The 21,876-nt window shown below is 38.3% G+C and overlaps 1 protein-coding gene across 1 annotated transcript in view; it reads right to left on the bottom strand.

Moving 5' to 3' along the window:
- Positions 1 to 907: 907 nt before the first annotated feature.
- The window catches only part of HMG (high mobility group), a 34,241-nt gene continuing 13,272 nt past the window's right edge, over positions 908 to 21,876 (bottom strand). The window contains exons 10-16 of the mRNA XM_077361854.1: positions 21,652 to 21,849; positions 21,239 to 21,390; positions 20,998 to 21,145; positions 20,285 to 20,383; positions 19,880 to 20,065; positions 19,471 to 19,549; positions 908 to 1,160 (exon numbers count right to left, since the gene is read on the bottom strand). Coding sequence (XP_077217969.1) covers positions 1,036 to 1,160; positions 19,471 to 19,549; positions 19,880 to 20,065; positions 20,285 to 20,383; positions 20,998 to 21,145; positions 21,239 to 21,390; positions 21,652 to 21,849 — 987 coding nt within the window. The 3' untranslated portion in view covers positions 908 to 1,035. The remainder of the gene's footprint in view (positions 1,161 to 19,470; positions 19,550 to 19,879; positions 20,066 to 20,284; positions 20,384 to 20,997; positions 21,146 to 21,238; positions 21,391 to 21,651; positions 21,850 to 21,876) is intronic.

The raw sequence follows: 21,876 nt of genomic DNA, 5'->3' as shown, positions 1-21,876 counted from the left end.
GGAGGACAACATCTTAGGCCCTGTTTGTTTTAGATTATGACAACCGATTGTGAAGCCCCCAACTGATTATTGGGCCGAAAATTGTACTAAATTTGAGTCCAATAATCGGTTGGGGACTCCACAATAGGTTGCCATAATCTAAAACAAATATGAGATGGAAGCATCAATTATAAAGATCACCACAATAGGGCATACTAGCAGCAAATGAGGTGTGCCACCTAAGTTGAGCAAGGACAAGTCCAGAAAGTAAAAGAAGGGGACACAATTAAGCAAGAAGTGTCCAACTCCTTGGAGGATGTCAACCTAATATAGCCAGTATGTACCTCATTGATGGCGTCATTCTATGTGCATAACTGATACGGAGGCCTTGAAAGAGGCCTGTGCAGCACCAATTTGTGTTGCATGGTTTCTATGCCCCCTATGCAACACAGATTGGTGGGACATGGATTCACATGGGACGCATCCAGATTATTTTCGTACAGGTGTCCCACACAAATCTTGTTTTTTGGGTGAATCTGACACATCATTGTCAACCTGAACTCGTGAAATAGGAACAAGAGTTTACCCAAATAAGTTCCAGATTAAAAAAACAAAAATCTCAATCCAAATTCCTAAAAAATGGATCAGAAGTTTACTCAAAAAATCTTATTTTGTAACTTAAGGTGTGTTCTAGGTTCACGTATGCTAGCTTGTGGTGATGGTGTTTGCAAAAACAAGTTTACCATAAAATCTCAAGTAACCCCAAAATTTTGCGATATCTCAGACCATTGCCAAGGAATTAAACGAATCTCGTTTGAGTATTCTTAAAAGGAGCCCTAGATAGTGCAGCACAATCTCATGAAATGCAGTTCGTAATCTGCTCACTAGGAGGTCATCTAAAAAATATATGATGAGAAACATGATCTGGTAGTGATAACTGGTAATTTTATATTACATATGCATAGACTCCTACATTAGTACATCATAGGATAAAAAAGAAATGTGTTGTGTGCTAGCAAAATAAGAAAGAAGTAAAAGCTTTAAGCACTCAACATGCTACTCACTATCAGACTCGTTTCCAGAGTCTATATTTGTGGGAGCATTCTTATAACCAGCCATGGCATCCTTGTAACGCTTCTGATCAGCCCGAGCCATAGACTCATATGGTTCTTTCTCCTCAGCTGCATCCACAAAGGTAACTTGTATAAGGTACAATCGGTAACTATTACATATAGTTGGATCACGAATTTATGAATGCATGACTCAATGAGTAGCCACATCAAACTCGCCTGAGTGGCTCATGTCCTCAACGGCACGTCAGATTCCAACCCCAACTCATCCAACTAGGATGATGAGCTGTTATGCATATGTTTTGGGTTGGGTCCTTTGAGCTTTTGCCAAAAGATGAATTGGATTCAACCAAAACCCAACTTGGTAACAAGGTAAAAGCTCAATCCTATGAATCCAAAATCCCAAAAACATTTTGGGTTGGGTCCTTCGAGCTTTTGCCAAAAGATGAATTGGATTCAACAAAAACCCAACTTGGTAACAAGGTAAAAGCTCAATCCACACATTCAGACGAAAATGTGTTTGCATAAGTGTGTATATTGAGTCAGCGTCTAAGTTGCATAGTTTTACCCCTTATGCATGTGCTCCATTATGTACATGTGTTTGCATATAGCCATGTTGATGTTATGCATGCATGAACATGTCCCATAGGCACAATGTACGTACCAAATATGCATCTCTCGTGTCCGGCAGTGCCAATGTATATATGCATGCTCAATTGTGCTCCAGATCTATCACAAATATCTCCGACATTTTCAAACTATTGTAAAGACCACCTTTTTCAATCTCCCTTATGATTTTTGTAAAATCTAAATTTTTATCCTTATTGTCAAATCAATGGCCTAGATCATCAATCCATCTTGGATCTAATGATCTAAGAATCAAGGGTCCTTGTTTTAGCAACAAATATAAAAATTAAACAAAACTCAACAACCAACAACTAACTATTAAACAAAACTCAACAACCAACAACTACATATTAAACAAAACTCAACAACCAACAACTACATATTAAACAAAACTCAACAACCAACAACTACATATTAAACAAAACTCAACAACCAACAACTACCTATTAAACAAAAACTCAACAACTACCTATTATTGCAACAAATATAAAAATGACACCTAAGAGGAGGAATCTAACCATCAAAATAAAAATATAAAAAAAAAAGAAGAGGAAGAAAGAAACCAATTGAGTTGGCCATTCTTTTTCCTTTCAAATAGAATGTGTGCTCATTTCTCCCTTGCAAAGAAAAAGTGAGAAATAGAAGAAGAAGGAGAGGAGGAGAAGTGAAGAAGGTGGGTGATCCAACCATTCCAACTTCAATCCACTCCAAGTAAGTACCCTATATTGCTTAACCTAAAAAAATGGATCATAGTGTTGTACCCTTTGATCAAGATTTAAAACGTTAGGATATTACCTTTGATCAAGATTTAAAACGTTAAGATATTATCTTTTAAAACTGAAATTTCAGCAACTTATAAACTCTTTTAAAACTGAAATTTCAGCAACTTCATGAATCCTTTTAAAACGAAGATATTACCTTTTAAACTGAAATTTCAGCATTTTAAACTGAAATTTCAGCAACTTATAAACCATTTTAAAACTGAAATTTCAGCAACTTATAAACCCTTTTAAAATTGAAATTTCAGCAACTTAAACTTACCTTTTAAACTGAAATTTCAGCAACTTATAAACCATTTTAAAACTGAAATTTCAGCAACTTATAAACCATTTTAAAACTGAAATTTCAGCAACTTAAACTGAAATTTCAGCACATTTATGAACCCTTTTAAAACAAAAAAAAAATTCAGCACTTATGAACCCTTTTAAAACGAAAATTTCAGCACTTTTATGAACTCATTAAATATGAAATTTAACTCATTGAATCTGAAATTTCAGCAATGACTTAAAACCCCAAAATGAAAGAATATTTAACACCCCAAAACCTCTATAAGCTAGATATAGTAATATGGTGTGAATCAAGTGTGATCGGGTGTTGGTCTCACTTTCAGGTTGAGTGATCCTTTATCCTTATTTAGGACTTCGTGGGTTCTCTCATCCGGCAAAAGTGTAAGGCAAGTGACAGTATACTATTCTTGTATATCTCTCAATATGGGCTTGTTAATGTTGGATTGATTCTAGTTAGCTTTGCATGATGTTTATCAAAAGTCAAAAAAATGGATTACTTTATGCTTTATTCTGCTTTGTCATGGGCATATCAAAAAAATGGATTACTTTATGCTTTATTCTGCTTTGTCATGGGCATATAGTTGGGGATATAAGGGAGGCCGTTGTGTCGTCCTTGGACCAAAATGGTCAAAAGTCAACACGATCAGAGTGCGCAGCCTTGTGTTGATAATCTTACCGAAGGGAAAATAATCCCTAAGGCGGCTTGACATGATGTCTGTCATCCGTAATCAAAAGTCCAAAACCGCCACTACCTTTAGACGGGGGTAGTGGATAAGTCGTGAGGCAGGGTACCTGGACGGAAATAAATGAAAGAATAAAACAAAGAAGGGAAAATGCCAGATGAGCCCGGGGTGTAGCCGTCGCATGTCATTTATAGAATTGTCATTTATAGAGTTTATACATTAAAGATGTGAGTTCCTTTAATTATTTCATTATGGTTTATATTATTTCTTTATAGTTTCATATTTCATTTAACAGCATATTCTTCATGGGATCTTCTACATTACCTCTCACCATTATTGTTTGATGTACTTGAGCTTAGTTACTGGAAAATCTTGCTTACGTTGTTTAAACCACAGGAAACGAAAGTATTGGGAATGCTGCCTTTGCTGATGAGGAGACCTAGAAGGAGAAAGGGGAGAGGAGAGCGTAGTGGAGTTTGGTTCTTGGGTTCCGATGACGTGCTATGTCATTGTCTTTAAATTTTATTTTATTTTGCAAGACTTATGTTTAATTTCAGACTACGACTTTTACTTGGGTTTCAAATTTGAATAAGATTTGCGGTTGTGGCAAGTTTAAAAATGTAATAATTTAGTTTATAAAAAAAAAAAAATTATGGTATTTTTCAGCGGGTTTTTCTTTTGCTTGTAGCGGCTCGACGGAAATCGGGTCGTTACAGTTTTGGTATCAGAGCCCTAGGTTTTCGAAAAACTTGGGTTGTGAGTTTGGGTACGTCTAGGAAAGGGGTAGTAGGACAAGATATAAGAGTCTAAAATACTATGCTATTAGCAAGAAGCTTACAAGGAATACTCCTTGTTTATGTATACAATTAATTTGGTTTGTTCATCTTACAGATGCAACCAAACAAGACATACCATAGAAGAGGGAATGCTAGCTCAGCAAATGACCAGAATGAGGAAGGTCAAGGTCAGGACCCGTTGGTTATGATTGCAGAGCTCTTGAGAGGACAGGCTCAGACGCAAGCCGCCAATCAAGTTGCCTTAGCACAGGCTCAGGAAGCCAATCAGGCTGCGCTTCAGAACATTGCGGCGTCACTTGCAGGACGTCAGGAGATGAGGGCAGTAGCAGGTCAGGAGCTGAGGGCAGTAGTAGACTCCTCCTTACTTCATCGGCAGTTTAGGGATTATCACCCTCCTGAATTCTCCGGGGCAGGGGATCCCTTGGCGGCGGACCATTGGATAGTAGAAGTTGAGCGTATCTTCGCCGTCATGGATTGCTCCAATGCTCAGAGGATTCGTCTTGCCACCTTCTTGCTGAAAGCTGACGCTGGTGTATGGTGGGGATCGGTTGAGCAAAGTTATCCTGCAGCGAAGGATGAGTCATGGGCTCAATTCAAGGTACGATTTAATAATCAGTATTTCCCAGCTCATGTGAAGAACGCATTGGCATCTAAGTTTGCGTCGTTGAGTCAGGGAGTATTGACTGTGGCCCAGTATGGGGCCAAATTTAGACAATTGTCGAGGTATGCACCCGGGTACGCCGCTACCGAGGAAGACAAGGTAAGGAAATTTATCGATGGTCTTCGCCCTTCTATCATGGCGAACATCATCAATCTGAGACCTCAGACTTTGGTAGAAGCCTGTGAGATGGCTGAAGTTGCAGAGCGCAGTGAAAAGTTAGTGCAGGCGACGCGAGTTCAGTTTTCTGCAAATAGAAGTCAGATGCCTCCCCCTAAGAAGCAAAGGACAGATAGTGGTACTCCATCTAGAGCAGTATGCCCTATTTGTGAAAAAGCTCATAGTGGTCAGTGCTGGAGGACTATGAATGTTTGTTTTAATTGCGGAGATCCTTCGCACAAGCAGAGAAATTGTCCTAGGATCAAGCGCCAGGAGTTTAGAACAACAGGGAGGGATCAGAAATTTGTGCCGCCCTATGTGAATCAGAATGGCAAGACAATGGGAAATCCGCAGCAGCAGCAGAATCAGCCTCGACCCCCACTTGCACAGCAGCAAATCCTGTGGAGGGAAAACCAGAACCGTACCCAGAACCAGGGAAGAAATGCACCTCAGACACCAGTGAATCGAGTCTTTGCCCTAAGCCAGCAGGATGCAGAGGCTTCAGATGCGGTTATCGAAGGTCAGCTCTTTATTAACCATGTGCCTGCTCATATTTTGATTGATTCTGGCTCTACTCTATCCTTCATATCTCCTGTCTTTGCTCAAGAATTAAATCTAATCCCTGTACCTTTGCTGAATTCTTTAAGAGTTGTTACGCCTATAGGGGATGTAGTAGTTACAGATTTAGTATGTAAGGGTTGTGTAATTAAGATAAGGGATAGGGAGCTTCTGGGAGACCTTGTCTTATTGGATATGAATGACTTCAAGGTCATTCTCGGCATGGATTGGCTGGCATCTTATCACGCCAGTGTTGATTGCTTCCATAAGTTGGTCAAATTTAGTATTCCTGGAGAGGAGGAGTTTGTATTTGAGGGTGTGAAATGCCCTAAGAAGATCAGAATAATTGCAGCGCTCAAGGCTCAGAAATTGATAAGCAAGGGTTGCGAATGCTATCTCGCTTATGTAAAAAAAGAAGATGATAAACTTGAACTTTCAGCGGCACATATTCCTGTAGTGAGGGAGTTTCTCGATGTCTTTCCCGAGGACCTCACTGATCTACCTCCCCACAGAGAGGTTGACTTCACCATCGACCTCGAGTTAGGGACCAAGCCTATATCCAAGGCACCATATAGGATGGCCCCTGCTGAGCTAAAGGAACTGAAGGAGCAATTGTCTGAATTACTTGAGAAGGGATTCATCAGGCCAAGTTCTTCGCCGTGGGGTGCTCCTGTTTTATTTGTTAAGAAGAAGGATGGTAGCCTCCGTCTATGTATTGATTATCGACAGCTGAACAAAGTCACCATTAAGAATCGATATCCCTTACCGAGGATTGACGATCTCTTTGACCAGCTGCAAGGAGCCTGCTACTTTTCCAAGATTGACCTCAGATCAGGGTATCATCAACTGCGAGTCAGGGATGATGACATTCCTAAGACTGCATTCAGGACCCGTTATGGCCATTTTGAATTTGTAGTGATGTCGTTTGGGTTGACAAATTCCCCGGCAATATTCATGGATGTGATGAACAGAATCTTCAAGCCCTTCTTAGATCTGTTCGTAGTAGTATTTATTGATGATATCCTCATCTATTCGAAGTCCAGGGATGATCATGTAAATCATTTGAGGCAAGTACTTGAGACTTTAAGACATAATCAATTGTTTGCCAAGTTCTCCAAGTGCGAATTTTGGTTAGAGAGCGTGACATTTTTAGGTCACGTGGTCTCTAAAGATGGTATCTCAGTCGACCCAGCAAAAATTGAGGCAGTTACATTGTGGAAGCAACCCACCAATGCGACTGAGATCAGGAGCTTCTTGGGCTTGGCAGGGTATTACAGAAGGTTTGTGGAAGGTTTCTCTACATTGGCGGGTCCCTTGACAAAGTTGACTAGAAAAATGCAAAGTTTGTCTGGAATGATGAATGTGAGCAAAGTTTTCAGGAGTTGAAGAAGAAGTTAACTTCTGCGCCAGTTCTCATTCTTCCTTCTGAAGGAGGGGAGTATGTTGTGTACAGTGATGCTTCCATCAAGGGATTGGGTTGTGTACTCATGCAGACAGGTAGGGTGATCGCCTATGGGTCACGTCAATTGAAGAGGCATGAAGTAAACTATCCCACTCATGATTTGGAGCTAGCAGCGGTGGTATTTGCGCTCAAAATCTGGCGGCATTATTTGTATGGGGTAAAATTTGAAATATTCACAGATCACAAAAGCCTCAAGTACCTCTTTGATCAGAAGGAATTAAACATGCGCCAGAGGAGGTGGCTCGAGTTCCTGAAAGATTATGATTTCAACTTGAGCTACCATCCTGGGAAGGCCAATGTTGTGGCAGATGCCCTTAGCAGGCAGGGTCGTACTTCAATGGCTTGCTTGATGATGGAGGAATGGAGACTTCTGGAACAATTTAGGGATCTATCACTGGGGACTTGTGAGATTGGTGAAAGTTCGTTCATAGCCAACTTACGAGTACAGTCGGACTTGTTAGAGTCGATCAGATCAGCTCAAGTTGCTGATACTGAGATTATTCAGTTGCGGACTGTTATAGATTCCAGGCCAGAATTATCTATTCGACCAGATGATTGTCTTTATCTTAAAGGTCGGATTTGTGTACCGGCTAAGGAAGATCTCAGGAAGAGCATCTTAGATGAGGCTCATAAGTCTCGCTACACCATCCATCCGGGTAGCACTAAGATGTATCAAGACTTGAAGAGGAACTTCTGGTGGAGTGGAATGAAAAGAGATGTGGCTGATTATGTTTCTAAATGCTTGACTTGTCAGAAGGTTAAAATCGAGCACCAGAAACCTGGGGGTACTCTTGAACCTTTGGAAATCCCTGAATGGAAGTGGGACAGTCTGTCCATGGATTTTGTCATGGGATTGCCAAGATCTAAGCGTGGATTTGATAGCATCTGGGTGATAGTAGACCGTCTTACCAAGTCCGCACACTTCATTCCCATGAAGAAGACTTGGACTTTGGACAAGATGGCAGAGGTTTATGTTGAGCAAATCATCAGATTGCATGGTGTGCCTTCATCTATTGTATCAGATAGAGACACCAGATTTACCTCCAACTTTTGGCGTAAATTGCATGGGGCCTTGGGTTCGAAGTTGAACTTTAGCACTGCCTATCACCCTCAAACTGATGGCCAGACGGAGAGGGTAAATCAGATTATAGAAGATCTATTGAGAGCCTGCATTCTTGATTTTGGAGGAGACTGGGAGCAGCACTTGCCCTTGGCTGAGTTCACCTATAACAATAGTTATCAGCAGAGCATTCAGATGGCCCCCTTCGAAGCATTGTATGGTCGTCCTTGCAGAACCCCGTTGTGTTGGGTAGAAGCCGGAGAGAAGCACTTGCTTGGGCCAAAAATTGTACAAGAGGCTGCAGAGATGGTGACTTTAATCAGAGACAGATTGAAGGTAGCACAGAGTAGGCAGAAAAGCTATGCTGATCAGCGGCGTAGAGAGCTCGAGTTCGCTGTGGGAGATAAAGTGTTTGTAAAGATCTCACCTTTCAAGGCAGTGATGAGATTCGGAAGAAAAGGAAAATTAAGCCCTCGTTACATCGGACCTTATCGTATCTCTAAGCGAGTCGGAACTCGAGCATATGAGCTGGAGTTGCCTCCAAACCTTGATCGGATGCATAATGTATTTCATGTGTCCATGCTTCGCTTATACCATCCCGACCCTTCTCACATTCTTGTGGATGACGAAGTAGAGCTGCAGGGAGATTGGTCCTTTTCCGAGGGGCCAGTGCGCATTTTGGAGCACAAGGAGAGAGTCCTAAGGAACAAGACAATTCCCTTAGTCAAAGTGCTTTGGCGTCACCACGGCGTCGAAGAGGCTACTTGGGAGCGTGAGTCGGAAGTTCAGAAAAAATTTCCGGAACTCTTCTAAGGTAATAAAATAAAATAAATTTTAGAGTAGATTGATTTGTCTTTGTCTTTTGCAAGTTATGCTTGTAGATAAAAGGATTTTTCCAGTTTTACCTCTAGGATTTTAAATCTATACTTGTGGGAGTTGAATTTCGGGGACGAAATTCCTTTACAAGGGGGGTAGAATGTAAAGACCACCTTTTTCAATCTCCCTTATGATTTTTGTAAAATCTAAATTTTTATCCTTATTGTCAAATCAATGGCCTAGATCATCAATCCATCTTGGATCTAATGATCTAAGAATCAAGGGTCCTTGTTTTAGCAACAAATATAAAAATTAAACAAAACTCAACAACCAACAACTAACTATTAAACAAAACTCAACAACCAACAACTACATATTAAACAAAACTCAACAACCAACAACTACATATTAAACAAAACTCAACAACCAACAACTACATATTAAACAAAACTCAACAACCAACAACTACCTATTAAACAAAAACTCAACAACTACCTATTATTGCAACAAATATAAAAATGACACCTAAGAGGAGGAATCTAACCATCAAAATAAAAATATAAAAAAAAAAGAAGAGGAAGAAAGAAACCAATTGAGTTGGCCATTCTTTTTCCTTTCAAATAGAATGTGTGCTCATTTCTCCCTTGCAAAGAAAAAGTGAGAAATAGAAGAAGAAGGAGAGGAGGAGAAGTGAAGAAGGTGGGTGATCCAACCATTCCAACTTCAATCCACTCCAAGTAAGTACCCTATATTGCTTAACCTAAAAAAATGGATCATAGTGTTGTACCCTTTGATCAAGATTTAAAACGTTAGGATATTACCTTTGATCAAGATTTAAAACGTTAAGATATTATCTTTTAAAACTGAAATTTCAGCAACTTATAAACTCTTTTAAAACTGAAATTTCAGCAACTTCATGAATCCTTTTAAAACGAAGATATTACCTTTTAAACTGAAATTTCAGCATTTTAAACTGAAATTTCAGCAACTTATAAACCATTTTAAAACTGAAATTTCAGCAACTTATAAACCCTTTTAAAATTGAAATTTCAGCAACTTAAACTTACCTTTTAAACTGAAATTTCAGCAACTTATAAACCATTTTAAAACTGAAATTTCAGCAACTTATAAACCATTTTAAAACTGAAATTTCAGCAACTTAAACTGAAATTTCAGCACATTTATGAACCCTTTTAAAACAAAAAAAAAATTCAGCACTTATGAACCCTTTTAAAACGAAAATATTCTTTTTCCTTTCAAATAGAATGTGTGCTCATTTCTCCCTTGCAAAGAAAAAGTGAGAAATAGAAGAAGAAGGAGAGGAGGAGAAGTGAAGAAGGTGGGTGATCCAACCATTCCAACTTCAATCCACTCCAAGTAAGTACCCTATATTGCTTAACCTAAAAAAATGGATCATAGTGTTGTACCCTTTGATCAAGATTTAAAACGTTAGGATATTACCTTTGATCAAGATTTAAAACGTTAAGATATTATCTTTTAAAACTGAAATTTCAGCAACTTATAAACTCTTTTAAAACTGAAATTTCAGCAACTTCATGAATCCTTTTAAAACGAAGATATTACCTTTTAAACTGAAATTTCAGCATTTTAAACTGAAATTTCAGCAACTTATAAACCATTTTAAAACTGAAATTTCAGCAACTTATAAACCCTTTTAAAATTGAAATTTCAGCAACTTAAACTTACCTTTTAAACTGAAATTTCAGCAACTTATAAACCATTTTAAAACTGAAATTTCAGCAACTTATAAACCATTTTAAAACTGAAATTTCAGCAACTTAAACTGAAATTTCAGCACATTTATGAACCCTTTTAAAACAAAAAAAAAATTCAGCACTTATGAACCCTTTTAAAACGAAAATTTCAGCACTTTTATGAACTCATTAAATATGAAATTTAACTCATTGAATCTGAAATTTCAGCAATGACTTAAAACCCCAAAATGAAAGAATATTTAACACCCCAAAACCTCTATAAGCTAGATATAGTAATATGGTGTGAATCAAGTGTGATCGGGTGTTGGTCTCACTTTCAGGTTGAGTGATCCTTTATCCTTATTTAGGACTTCGTGGGTTCTCTCATCCGGCAAAAGTGTAAGGCAAGTGACAGTATACTATTCTTGTATATCTCTCAATATGGGCTTGTTAATGTTGGATTGATTCTAGTTAGCTTTGCATGATGTTTATCAAAAGTCAAAAAAATGGATTACTTTATGCTTTATTCTGCTTTGTCATGGGCATATCAAAAAAATGGATTACTTTATGCTTTATTCTGCTTTGTCATGGGCATATAGTTGGGGATATAAGGGAGGCCGTTGTGTCGTCCTTGGACCAAAATGGTCAAAAGTCAACACGATCAGAGTGCGCAGCCTTGTGTTGATAATCTTACCGAAGGGAAAATAATCCCTAAGGCGGCTTGACATGATGTCTGTCATCCGTAATCAAAAGTCCAAAACCGCCACTACCTTTAGACGGGGGTAGTGGATAAGTCGTGAGGCAGGGTACCTGGACGGAAATAAATGAAAGAATAAAACAAAGAAGGGAAAATGCCAGATGAGCCCGGGGTGTAGCCGTCGCATGTCATTTATAGAATTGTCATTTATAGAGTTTATACATTAAAGATGTGAGTTCCTTTAATTATTTCATTATGGTTTATATTATTTCTTTATAGTTTCATATTTCATTTAACAGCATATTCTTCATGGGATCTTCTACATTACCTCTCACCATTATTGTTTGATGTACTTGAGCTTAGTTACTGGAAAATCTTGCTTACGTTGTTTAAACCACAGGAAACGAAAGTATTGGGAATGCTGCCTTTGCTGATGAGGAGACCTAGAAGGAGAAAGGGGAGAGGAGAGCGTAGTGGAGTTTGGTTCTTGGGTTCCGATGACGTGCTATGTCATTGTCTTTAAATTTTATTTTATTTTGCAAGACTTATGTTTAATTTCAGACTACGACTTTTACTTGGGTTTCAAATTTGAATAAGATTTGCGGTTGTGGCAAGTTTAAAAATGTAATAATTTAGTTTATAAAAAAAAAAAAATTATGGTATTTTTCAGCGGGTTTTTCTTTTGCTTGTAGCGGCTCGACGGAAATCGGGTCGTTACAACTATCGTGATTTTATTGCGACATTTTGACAAGACAGCAAAATCCTGAGATTTTAAAAAAATATAGCAATATTTCCAATTTTTATCATTTGCTGTGAAAATATCAAGACAATATTGTGATATTTTTCGATAATTTTATTTTATATTTTTTCTTAAATTATATATTTTTAACTGATTTTATTTTATCATATTTTCCAGATATAAACCCAAAAACAACAATTTTTTAATATACCCGAGATTTTCTCTTGCCGAGGAATTCTCGAGAACGATATTTGTGACTTTGTTCCAGATGCATTTCAATGTGTCTGGGAATACATGTAAGTACATATGCGACCTGCATAATAAGTAGGGAAAATGACCTAAAAAAAGCTCTTTCTTGTACTATTCACGCAAAAGCAGTGGAGAGTTGAAAACGACCAAAGTGAAGTGCTTTCACTGTTCACAACTTTTTTGAGGACCGAATTACCCCTCCTGCCCATTCCCTCTGACAGACATCTTTTCACCTAATAAAAACATTTTTCTTCCCCTTGAAGGCTGTAAACATTTAAGTGTAACGTATATAACAGGTTTCCCAACTTTTTACTTCTCTCTCTCTCCCAACAGCAACCGTTGGTGGGCCCATCATTTGAACCCTAGCCATACTTTTTAAAAAGAACACAACACCATAGGATGATCCAAACCGTCCATTTGATGGGCCACAAAGGTTGCATCCCAAAATATCATTTTCATAGGCTGATCCTAGCCGTTCAATCTAAATAAAAACTACTTATTATGCAACCTCTATAGAATGGAGGGTTGCAACGGGTTGCACCCCAAATTATCATTTCCACTGATGGGGCCTACAATTGGGCCTTAATGTTACTGTATGACCCTCACCATAGGATGATCCAAACCATCCATTTAATGCGCCACAATGTAAATAGGTTGCGCCCTAAAATATCATTTCCATAGGATGATCACAACCCTCCAATCTATAGAGGTTGGATCATCCTATGGTGTGGACCGTACACTTTATTTTGAAAAATATGGGTGGAGCCTACGATTGGGCCATAATGTTACTGTACGACCAACTCTATAGGATGATCCAAACCCTCCATTTGATGGGCCGCAATGTAAATAGGTTGTGCGCCAAAAATCATTTCCATAGGATGATCGCAACCCACCAATCTATAGAGGTTGCATAATATGTAGTTTCTATTTAGATCGGATCGGAGGGCTAGGATCAGCCTATGGAAATTATATCACATTCGACGAAGAAGAAACCCCATTTCGCTACGCCGGTGAATCCCCTTCGACGGAGAAGAAAACCCCATTTATGCACGCCGGTGAATCCTTCACTTCGCAAAAGCTTTATTCACGCCGTTGAACCGCTTTTGCAACCCGGTGAATCCCGTTGGAGACCGACCGCCGTAGTTGAAGGAACTTGAAGTAGGTTTTCTTCTCATCTTTTCTCATCTTCCATTGCTTTTGGAAATCTTTTTTCATGGGGTTTGGTTAGGGTTTTGTTAAACCAATTTCAACCACTATTTAGGGTTTTGCTAAACTCATTTCAGCCACAATTCTGTTAGGGTTTTGCTAACCTGATTTCCACCACTATTTTAGGCTTTTGTTAGGGTTTTGCAAAATCAATTTCAAATAGTTAGGGTTTTTGAAAACCAATTTCGAGTACTATTCCTTTATGGTTTTGTTAGGGTTTTGCAACAGCTTTGTTAAAGTTTTTCTCTAAAGATATTGAGTTCAATTAGTGGTTTGTAGTGAGGAATTAATATTTGAAATCTGTTGTAGTGGTTGAATTATGTTTTACTGGTTGAAATTGGTTCAAATAGTGGTTGAAATAGTGGTTGAAATCTTTTTAGTACTTGAAATTGGTTGAATTAGTAGTTGAAAACTGTTCTAGTTGTTGAAATATGGTTGAAATGTGTTGAAATAGTAGTTGAAATCTGTTTTAATGGTTGAAATAGTGGTTGAAATCTGTTTTAGTGGTTGAAATTGGTTGAAATAGCAATTAAAATCTGTACTCTGTACTTATTGTTTCAAATGGGTTTGAATTTTTGGTTGAATTTGGTTGAAATCTGTTTTAGTTGTTATTTGTGTCTTCTTTGTAGTGAGGAATTAGTATTTGAAATATGTTGTAGCAGTTGAGATGTGTTGACATAATGGTTGAATTCTATTTTACTGGTTGAAATTGGTTTAATTAGTGGTTGAACTCTGTACTTATGGTTGGAAATGACCTTGAAATTTTGTAACTGATTATAAACGACCTTGTAAACGAATCACTTTGTATAATGTAATCCGGACATAATTTAAAGTGTAATTTTTTTGTAACAGTAGTCACAGTCGACACTTATGTAAACAATAGGTTGAGGGTCGACTCCGGAGACGACTCTAAGTTAGACAGTAGGTTTACATTTGACTCTGGAGTCGACTTTAGCGATTTAAAAAAAGAAAAGAAAAAGGGAAGCCGAAAGGTCGTATTGAATCTCATATGGATCTACAACATATCGAAATTTTAAAGATAATGAAACCTCGACTACTTTGGTCTCAATTTTTTGTGTATTAGAGACTGAAAATCTAAAAAATTTATTTCGCGATTCACAATTAAACACATCTTCGTCCCCCCAACATATTCGAATGACACAGCATCCTTCAACCAGATAAAGGAAGCCTTTGCCCCTACCATTTGCGCAGTCCATGCGGGATGAAAAGCCACTTTAAACCACCACTTTAGAACTATGAAACACTATTCAAACACTATGAACCACTATTAAGCAGATGAAATCCAATCCAATGACAAAATATGAACTAGATGGAAACCAATCCAATGAACAGAATTTTGACAACCCTGAACCAGTGTGGGAAGAGTTTGAACAAGCCCTTATGCACGCTAACCACTACTCACAGAGTTACAACCACTATTGATACCATTTCAACCAGTAATTACACAGCTTCAACTATTATTCCAACAATCCTCACCACAAGTGTAGTTGATGGAATCCAATCCAATGAACAAAATTTGGACAACCCTGGACCAGTGTGGGAAGAGTTTGGACCAAGGTTGCCAGGGCGGGAATTGAAAGCGGGATTTGATTTGGGATTTGAAAGCGGAAATCGAAGGCTCCGGGGGAAGGTTGGAAGCGGGAATCGTGGGTTTGACAGAGAGTCGACGGAGATTCGCCCGGGACTCGAAGGGGAATCGCCGGGAGTCGCTGGGGAGTTGGGATTCGCATGGAATCGCCTGAGAATCGGGGTTCCTATAAAGTGGAAATCGGGGTTCCCAAAATTGGGAATCGGGGTTCCGACGAATCTGAACCCCGATTCCCAATTTTCGAGGATTCGAATCGAATCCCGAATCGGATTCCCCGCCTAGAGGAACGAATCCTGCTTCCTTGGTTTGGACAACTCCTTATGCACACTAACCACAACTGACAGTGTTGCAACCACTATTGACACCAATTCAACCAGTAATTACACAGCTTCAACCACTATTCCGACAATCCTCAACCACTAGTACAGTAGATGAAATCCAATCCAATCACCCAATATGAAATAGATGGAATCCAATCCAATGAACAAAATTTAGACAACCCTAGACCAGTGTGGGTAAAGTTTAAACAAGTCCTTATGCACACTAACCACTACTCAAAGTGTTGCAATCACTATTGATACCATTGCAACCGGTAATTACACAGCTTCAACTACTATTCCAACAATCCTCAACTACAAGTGGAGTAGATGGAATCCAATCCAATGAACAAAATTTGGAAAACTCTGAACCAGTGTGGGAAGAGTTTAAAAAAGTCTTTATGCACACTAACCACTACTTATTGATATCATTTCAACTAGTAATTACACAGCTTTAGCCACTATTCCAATAATCCTCAACCACAAGTGGAGTAGATGGAATCCAATTCAATCACTCAATATGAAGTAGATGCAATCCAATCTAATGAACAAAATTTGGACAACCCCGACCCAGTGTGGGAAGAATTTGAATAAGTCCTTATGCACACTAACCACTACTCACAGAGTTGCAACCACTATTGATACCATAGTGGTTGCAACTACTATTCCAACAATCCTCAACCATAAGTGGAGTAGATGTAATCCAATCCAATGAACAAAATTTGGACAACCCTGAACCAGTGTAGGAAGAGTTTGAACAAGTCCTTATGCACACTAACCACTACTCACAGTGTTGCAACCACTATTGATACCACTTCAACCAGTAATAACACAGCTTTAGCCACTATTCCAATAATCCTCAACCACTAGTGGAGTAGATGGAATCCAATCCAATCACTCAATATGAAGTAGATGCAATCCACTCTAATGAATAAAATTTGAACAATCTTGAACCAGTGTGGGAAGAGTTTGAACAAGTCCTTATGCACACTAACCACTACTCACAGAGTTGCAACCACTATTGATACCATTTCAACCAGTAATTACACAGCTTCAACTACTATTCCAACAATCCTCAACCACAAGTGGAGTAGATGGAATCCAATCCAATGAACAAAATTTTGACAACCCTGGACCAGTGGGAAGAGTTTGGACAACTCCTTATGCACACTAACCACAACGGACAGTGTTGCAACTGCTATTGACACCAATTCAACCACTATTCCGACAATCATCAACCACTAGTACAATAGATGAAATCCAATCCAATCACTCAATATGAAGTAGATGGAATCCAATCTAATGAACAAAATCTGGACAACCCTGAACCAATGTGGGAAGAGTTTAAACAAGTCCTTATGCACACTAACCACTACTCACAGTGTTGCAACGACTATTGATACCATTTCAACCAGTAATTACACAGCTTTAGCCCTATCCTAATAATCGTCAACCACTAGTGGAGTAGATGGAATCCAATCCAATCACTCAATATGAAGTAGATGCAATCAAATCTAATGAACAAAATTTAGACAACCCTGAACGGGTGTGGGAAGAGTTTGAATAAGTCCTTCTGCACACTAACCACTACTCACAGAGTTGTAACCACTATTGATACCATTTCAACCAGTAATTACACAGCTTCAACCACTATTTCAACAAACTTCAACCACTAGTGGAGTAGATGAAATCCAATCCAATCACTCAACATGAAGTAGATGGAATCCAATACAATCCACAAATTTTGGACAACCCTGGACAAGTGTGGGAAGAGTTTTTACAACTTCTTAATGACATTGAGCACTATTCACAGTATTCCAACCACTATTGATACCATTTCTGAAGAATTTTAGAAAATTTCTATTATTCTTGAATGTACTACAATAATCTCAAGGTGTGCTTATAAAGAGCACTTACATGATAAACATAGAAATAAATTAAGATAACTATGGAAGGAGATATGTGTAGAATATTCTAACCTAATTACTAATAAAATCTAATTTCCTAAACTAACAAGGTTACCTTTGCTAGCCAACTTGCCTAGTATAATAAGATGATCCAACGGTGAGATCTCCACACAATCCACTAATAAGATCTTATGAGATCTCACATATTCTAACAATTTCAACTAGTAATTACACAGCTTCAATCACTATTCCAACAATCCTCAACCACTGGTGGAGTAGATGGAATCTAATCCAATCACTCAATATGAAGTAGATCGAATCCAATCCAATGAACAAAATTTGGACAATCTTGCACCAGTGTGGGAAGAGTTTGGACAACTCCTTATGCAAACTAACCCCAATACTCACAGTGTTGCAAACACTATTGATAGCATTTCAACCAGTAATTACATAGCTTCAACCACTATTCCAACAATCCTCAACCACTAGTGGAGTAGATGGAATCTAAAACAATCACTCAGTATGAAGTAGATGGAATCCACTACAATCAATGAACAAAATTTGGACAATCCTGGACCAGTGTGGAAAGAGTTTGGACAACTCCTTATGCACAATAACACCACTACTTACAGTGTTGCAAACACTATTGATACCATTTCAACCAGTCATTACACAGCTTCAATCACTATTCCATGAATCCTCAACCACTAGTAGAGTAGATGAAATCCAATCCAATCACTATATGAACTAGATGGAACCCAAAGAGTTTCAACAAAATTTGGACAACCCTAAACCAGTGTTACTGTAAGTTTGAAACATTAACCACTACGGATAGTGTTCCAACCACTATAAATACCCTCGACACACAGTTTTATCGCCATTATTCCAACAATCTTCAGCCACTATTAAAGTAGCACAAATCCAATCCAATGACACAATCCAATCCAATCTAACAATAATTACACAGTTATTAACCACTATTCCAACAATCCTCAAAGACTATTAAAGGATGTAATCCAATCCAATGAGACAATATCTACTACAAAACTACAATCCAATCCAATCCAATCCAATCGTTAATAGCGTTTAACGATTGACTATAACACATATTTGAAGATTGAGTATTATAACACAAATCAAAACTACATACACTCTACAAAAAACACTCCACAAAACTACATACACTACAAAACTACAAACACTCTACAAAACTACATACACTCCAAAACTACATACACAATATACAAAGCACAAAATAAACACGTTTAAATCAACCACAACCACAGACATATTTAGCTACACAGATTTACCTAGCTTGCAAACTCCAAACGTAGCTCTAATGGAGGTAGAAAGAAAAAGTGTAGATGTTGAAGAAGGCGGCTTTGGTGGTAGGTGAAAGTCACGTCTAAAGAAGGGAAAAAGGGATAAAATAACACTTTTTTCTCTCTGAAATGATGTGTGACAGGTGAATGGGCAAGAAGGGCATTTTTGTCTGGAAAAAAGCTGTGAACAGTGAAAGCACTTCACTTTGGTCGTTTTCAACTCTCCACTGCTTTTTGAATAATAGTCCAAAAAAGAGCTTTTTTTAGGTCATTTTCCCTAATAAGTATCATGTATATCTGCACCTATACATGCATACATCGGGAGACATACTAAAAAGAAAAACATTTAGGGGCCGTTTGGATACGTAGATTTTAGAATCTTGGATTCTAGTTTGAAAGCAGTGTAAAATTTTGGATTTTACAATGGAAGTAGGTTGCAGATGTGGGGGAAGTAGGTTGCAGATGAAGGGTTTAAGTAAGAAATCCAGGTTTTAGAAATCCCTCCCGATCCTGAAATTTCTAAGACCTGGAAACATGGGGCGATCTCCTACTCTCTCGCTTGACGGAAAGAAGGGCGATAAATCAGAAAACTACGGACGGTCCCCTTCTCTCGTCTCCCATCCAGGATTTTGAGGAAATCCAAGATTCTAAACTCCGCTTATTCAAACAGCCCATAGTGATCAGCTACTTTTTCCACTTCTTCAAACTTGGGTTATGTGGTGCTAAAAAATGGGAAAGCTGAAGAGTTAAAGCTAGGATTTAAAGAAACATGCCTGTCATTTTTTTCCACCTCTCCCCGACAGCTTTCGCCACGTCCGTAAATGACATTCCTGGATTGCTTTTCTTAATATTCTGCAAACATGCAAGCACAATAAGTCACCCTTGATCCAGAATAGAGAAAGCATATCAAGTAAAAGAAAGCTCAGTTGATTAGAAAACGCCCTAATCGTCCCATTTGTGGTCTACATTTTCAATTTTAACTGAAGATAATAGTTGCAAATAGTAAGATTGTTCAAGATTGCTTCTCTTAAGAAAATATTCCAGCCCTTGCACGTGTTTTCTTAACTACTGCACAAATGTGTATAAATTTGTCCTGAAGTGCAATATTATCAATTCCAGTACACAGATTAAGTGGGTGTATGCATGTCCACAACACATCCAATGTGTATAAAAAAGACTTACTTCTCTTTCAGTTTGTGAGAAAAACATGAAACCTGGCATTGCTCTCTTTGGGGCATTAGGATCTTTTTTCTTCTTTTGCTTTCTCTTTTTTGAACCATCTTCATCTCCGTCCTTGGATTTCCTCTTAGAAGAAGATGATGACTTGGGAACAGCAGCATCTTTCTTTGCTTCCTTCTTGGCAGGCTTCTGAAGTATACAAATCAGAGCATTCAAGTTCAAGTGTTAAATGTGGGTTAATGATATCAACAAAGAGCTACAGAAAATACTAACACGAGCAAACAGATGAAGCAAAACATTAGAAAATGGCTGGTGCATTTCCATGTGATTACTTGAAATTCAGACACTACCGGAGCAGAAAAAATTCAGTGAAAAAGTAGTTCAAAAAAAAGTTCAGAAAGTATTTACTTCTTTCTCATCCCCACTTTCACTAGCATCAGATTCCTCTTCTCCAGAATCATCAGTCGGAGAGCCTCCATCATCCTTTTCTGCAACGAAATCTTCATCCTGCAAACATTGAAAAAGTGAAAGCAGAGGTTAAATATAGGGTTGCAACTCGGGTCGGGCGGCTCAGGTTTTCCAAAACCAAACCCTACCCTACCCAAGAAAGTACCTTGGGTCGGATCTGGTCCAGTTTTTTATAGGAAAACCCGAGATTCGCAAACCCGACCCTACCCAAGATAGTTTCTCGAGTTGGGTCGGGTTTTCATTTTTTAGCATAGGACAGTGACTAATTTTAAAGATTGTAGAAAAAAACAAATCTTCACACCAAAAATCATTAAATTTGTGTCATCCGGTGTATAAATTTAAGGAAACTATATTTTCACATCACAAACATGATCACCTCAATGAAAACAATTATATCAATATATTGGGAAATAATTTGCTACGTTATTCAAGAGATATTTAAGTAAGTCACAGTACACCTATATATGAGTCCGGTAGAGTTTCGGATTTGGGCTTTTTTTCTTTAAACCCGAGCCTGCCAAAGATTGAGTCGAGTTTTTCAATCTAAAACCCAGCCCTACCCAAGACCTATGATTTCTAAACCCGACCCATGTTAAATATACATTTACTTAGAGGCATTGTATGGGAAATCTACACAAGTCATTGGGGAGTACCTCTTCATCACTTTCCTCGCCACCAGCTGCATTTTTAATTCGTTCAAGATGTGGATCGACAGCGTCATCGTCATCATTGTCAAGAACAGCTGCAACACCATTCGTAGTTTGCGCTTCTCCGAGATTCATGATTTTCAAACCCTTTGAACTGTGAAAAAGCGGAGTGGAAAATTTGTTTACTTAAAGTCTGAACCCAACAAGGTACTTTCCCTTTACATGAATACATAATTTCAGAATCTACCTAATGAAGTTGAAAAGGTTATGATATTCGTTCCGCTGAATGTTACGGAACAAATGCTCTGATTCAGTTCTCAGTTTTACAAGAAGGTCAAAATAGTGAGATGACACACTTGAGCCTCCAGCACCATGCCTCTGAAACTCAACATATTCAATCTAGACAAAAAAAATGAATTAAAATTAGAAGCATGCAACTCTCCACCAAATGTGATGCCGGCATCTTGTATATGTTGAACACTATATCAGAGAAGTGAAATTGTGTAATATGAAGGGCCTGCTTGTTTTAGATTATGACAACCGACTTTATTGGACTCAAATTTAGTGCAATTTTTGGTCCAATAATCGGTTGGGACTCCAAAATCAGTTGTCATAATCTAAAACAAACAGGGCTGAAGAGTAGTTTCAAGGAATACTTACCTCATCATGGAGAATAAGAGTAGGAGGCTTGGGTAGAAAAAAGAAGCTCTTCTCAAGGGGATATAAGATTCCATCTTCAGCTTTCAATGACGACTTTACGGCATATCCATCTTGACAACTACGAAACTTTCCGGGCCTAGTAACTTTGGCACCAGATAAGCCACGCAATATTGAAGTGAAGACTTCATGAATTAGTCCCTGAAGGTCCATAGAGAAATTAATCAA

The sequence above is a fragment of the Tasmannia lanceolata genome, unplaced genomic scaffold (genome assembly GCF_043159265.1).
Source record: "Tasmannia lanceolata isolate RefF3 unplaced genomic scaffold, GAP_Taslan_0.1 ptg000003l, whole genome shotgun sequence".
NCBI classification, from domain to species: domain Eukaryota; kingdom Viridiplantae; phylum Streptophyta; class Magnoliopsida; order Canellales; family Winteraceae; genus Tasmannia; species Tasmannia lanceolata.
This window is presented reverse-complemented; position numbering and strand designations above follow the sequence as displayed.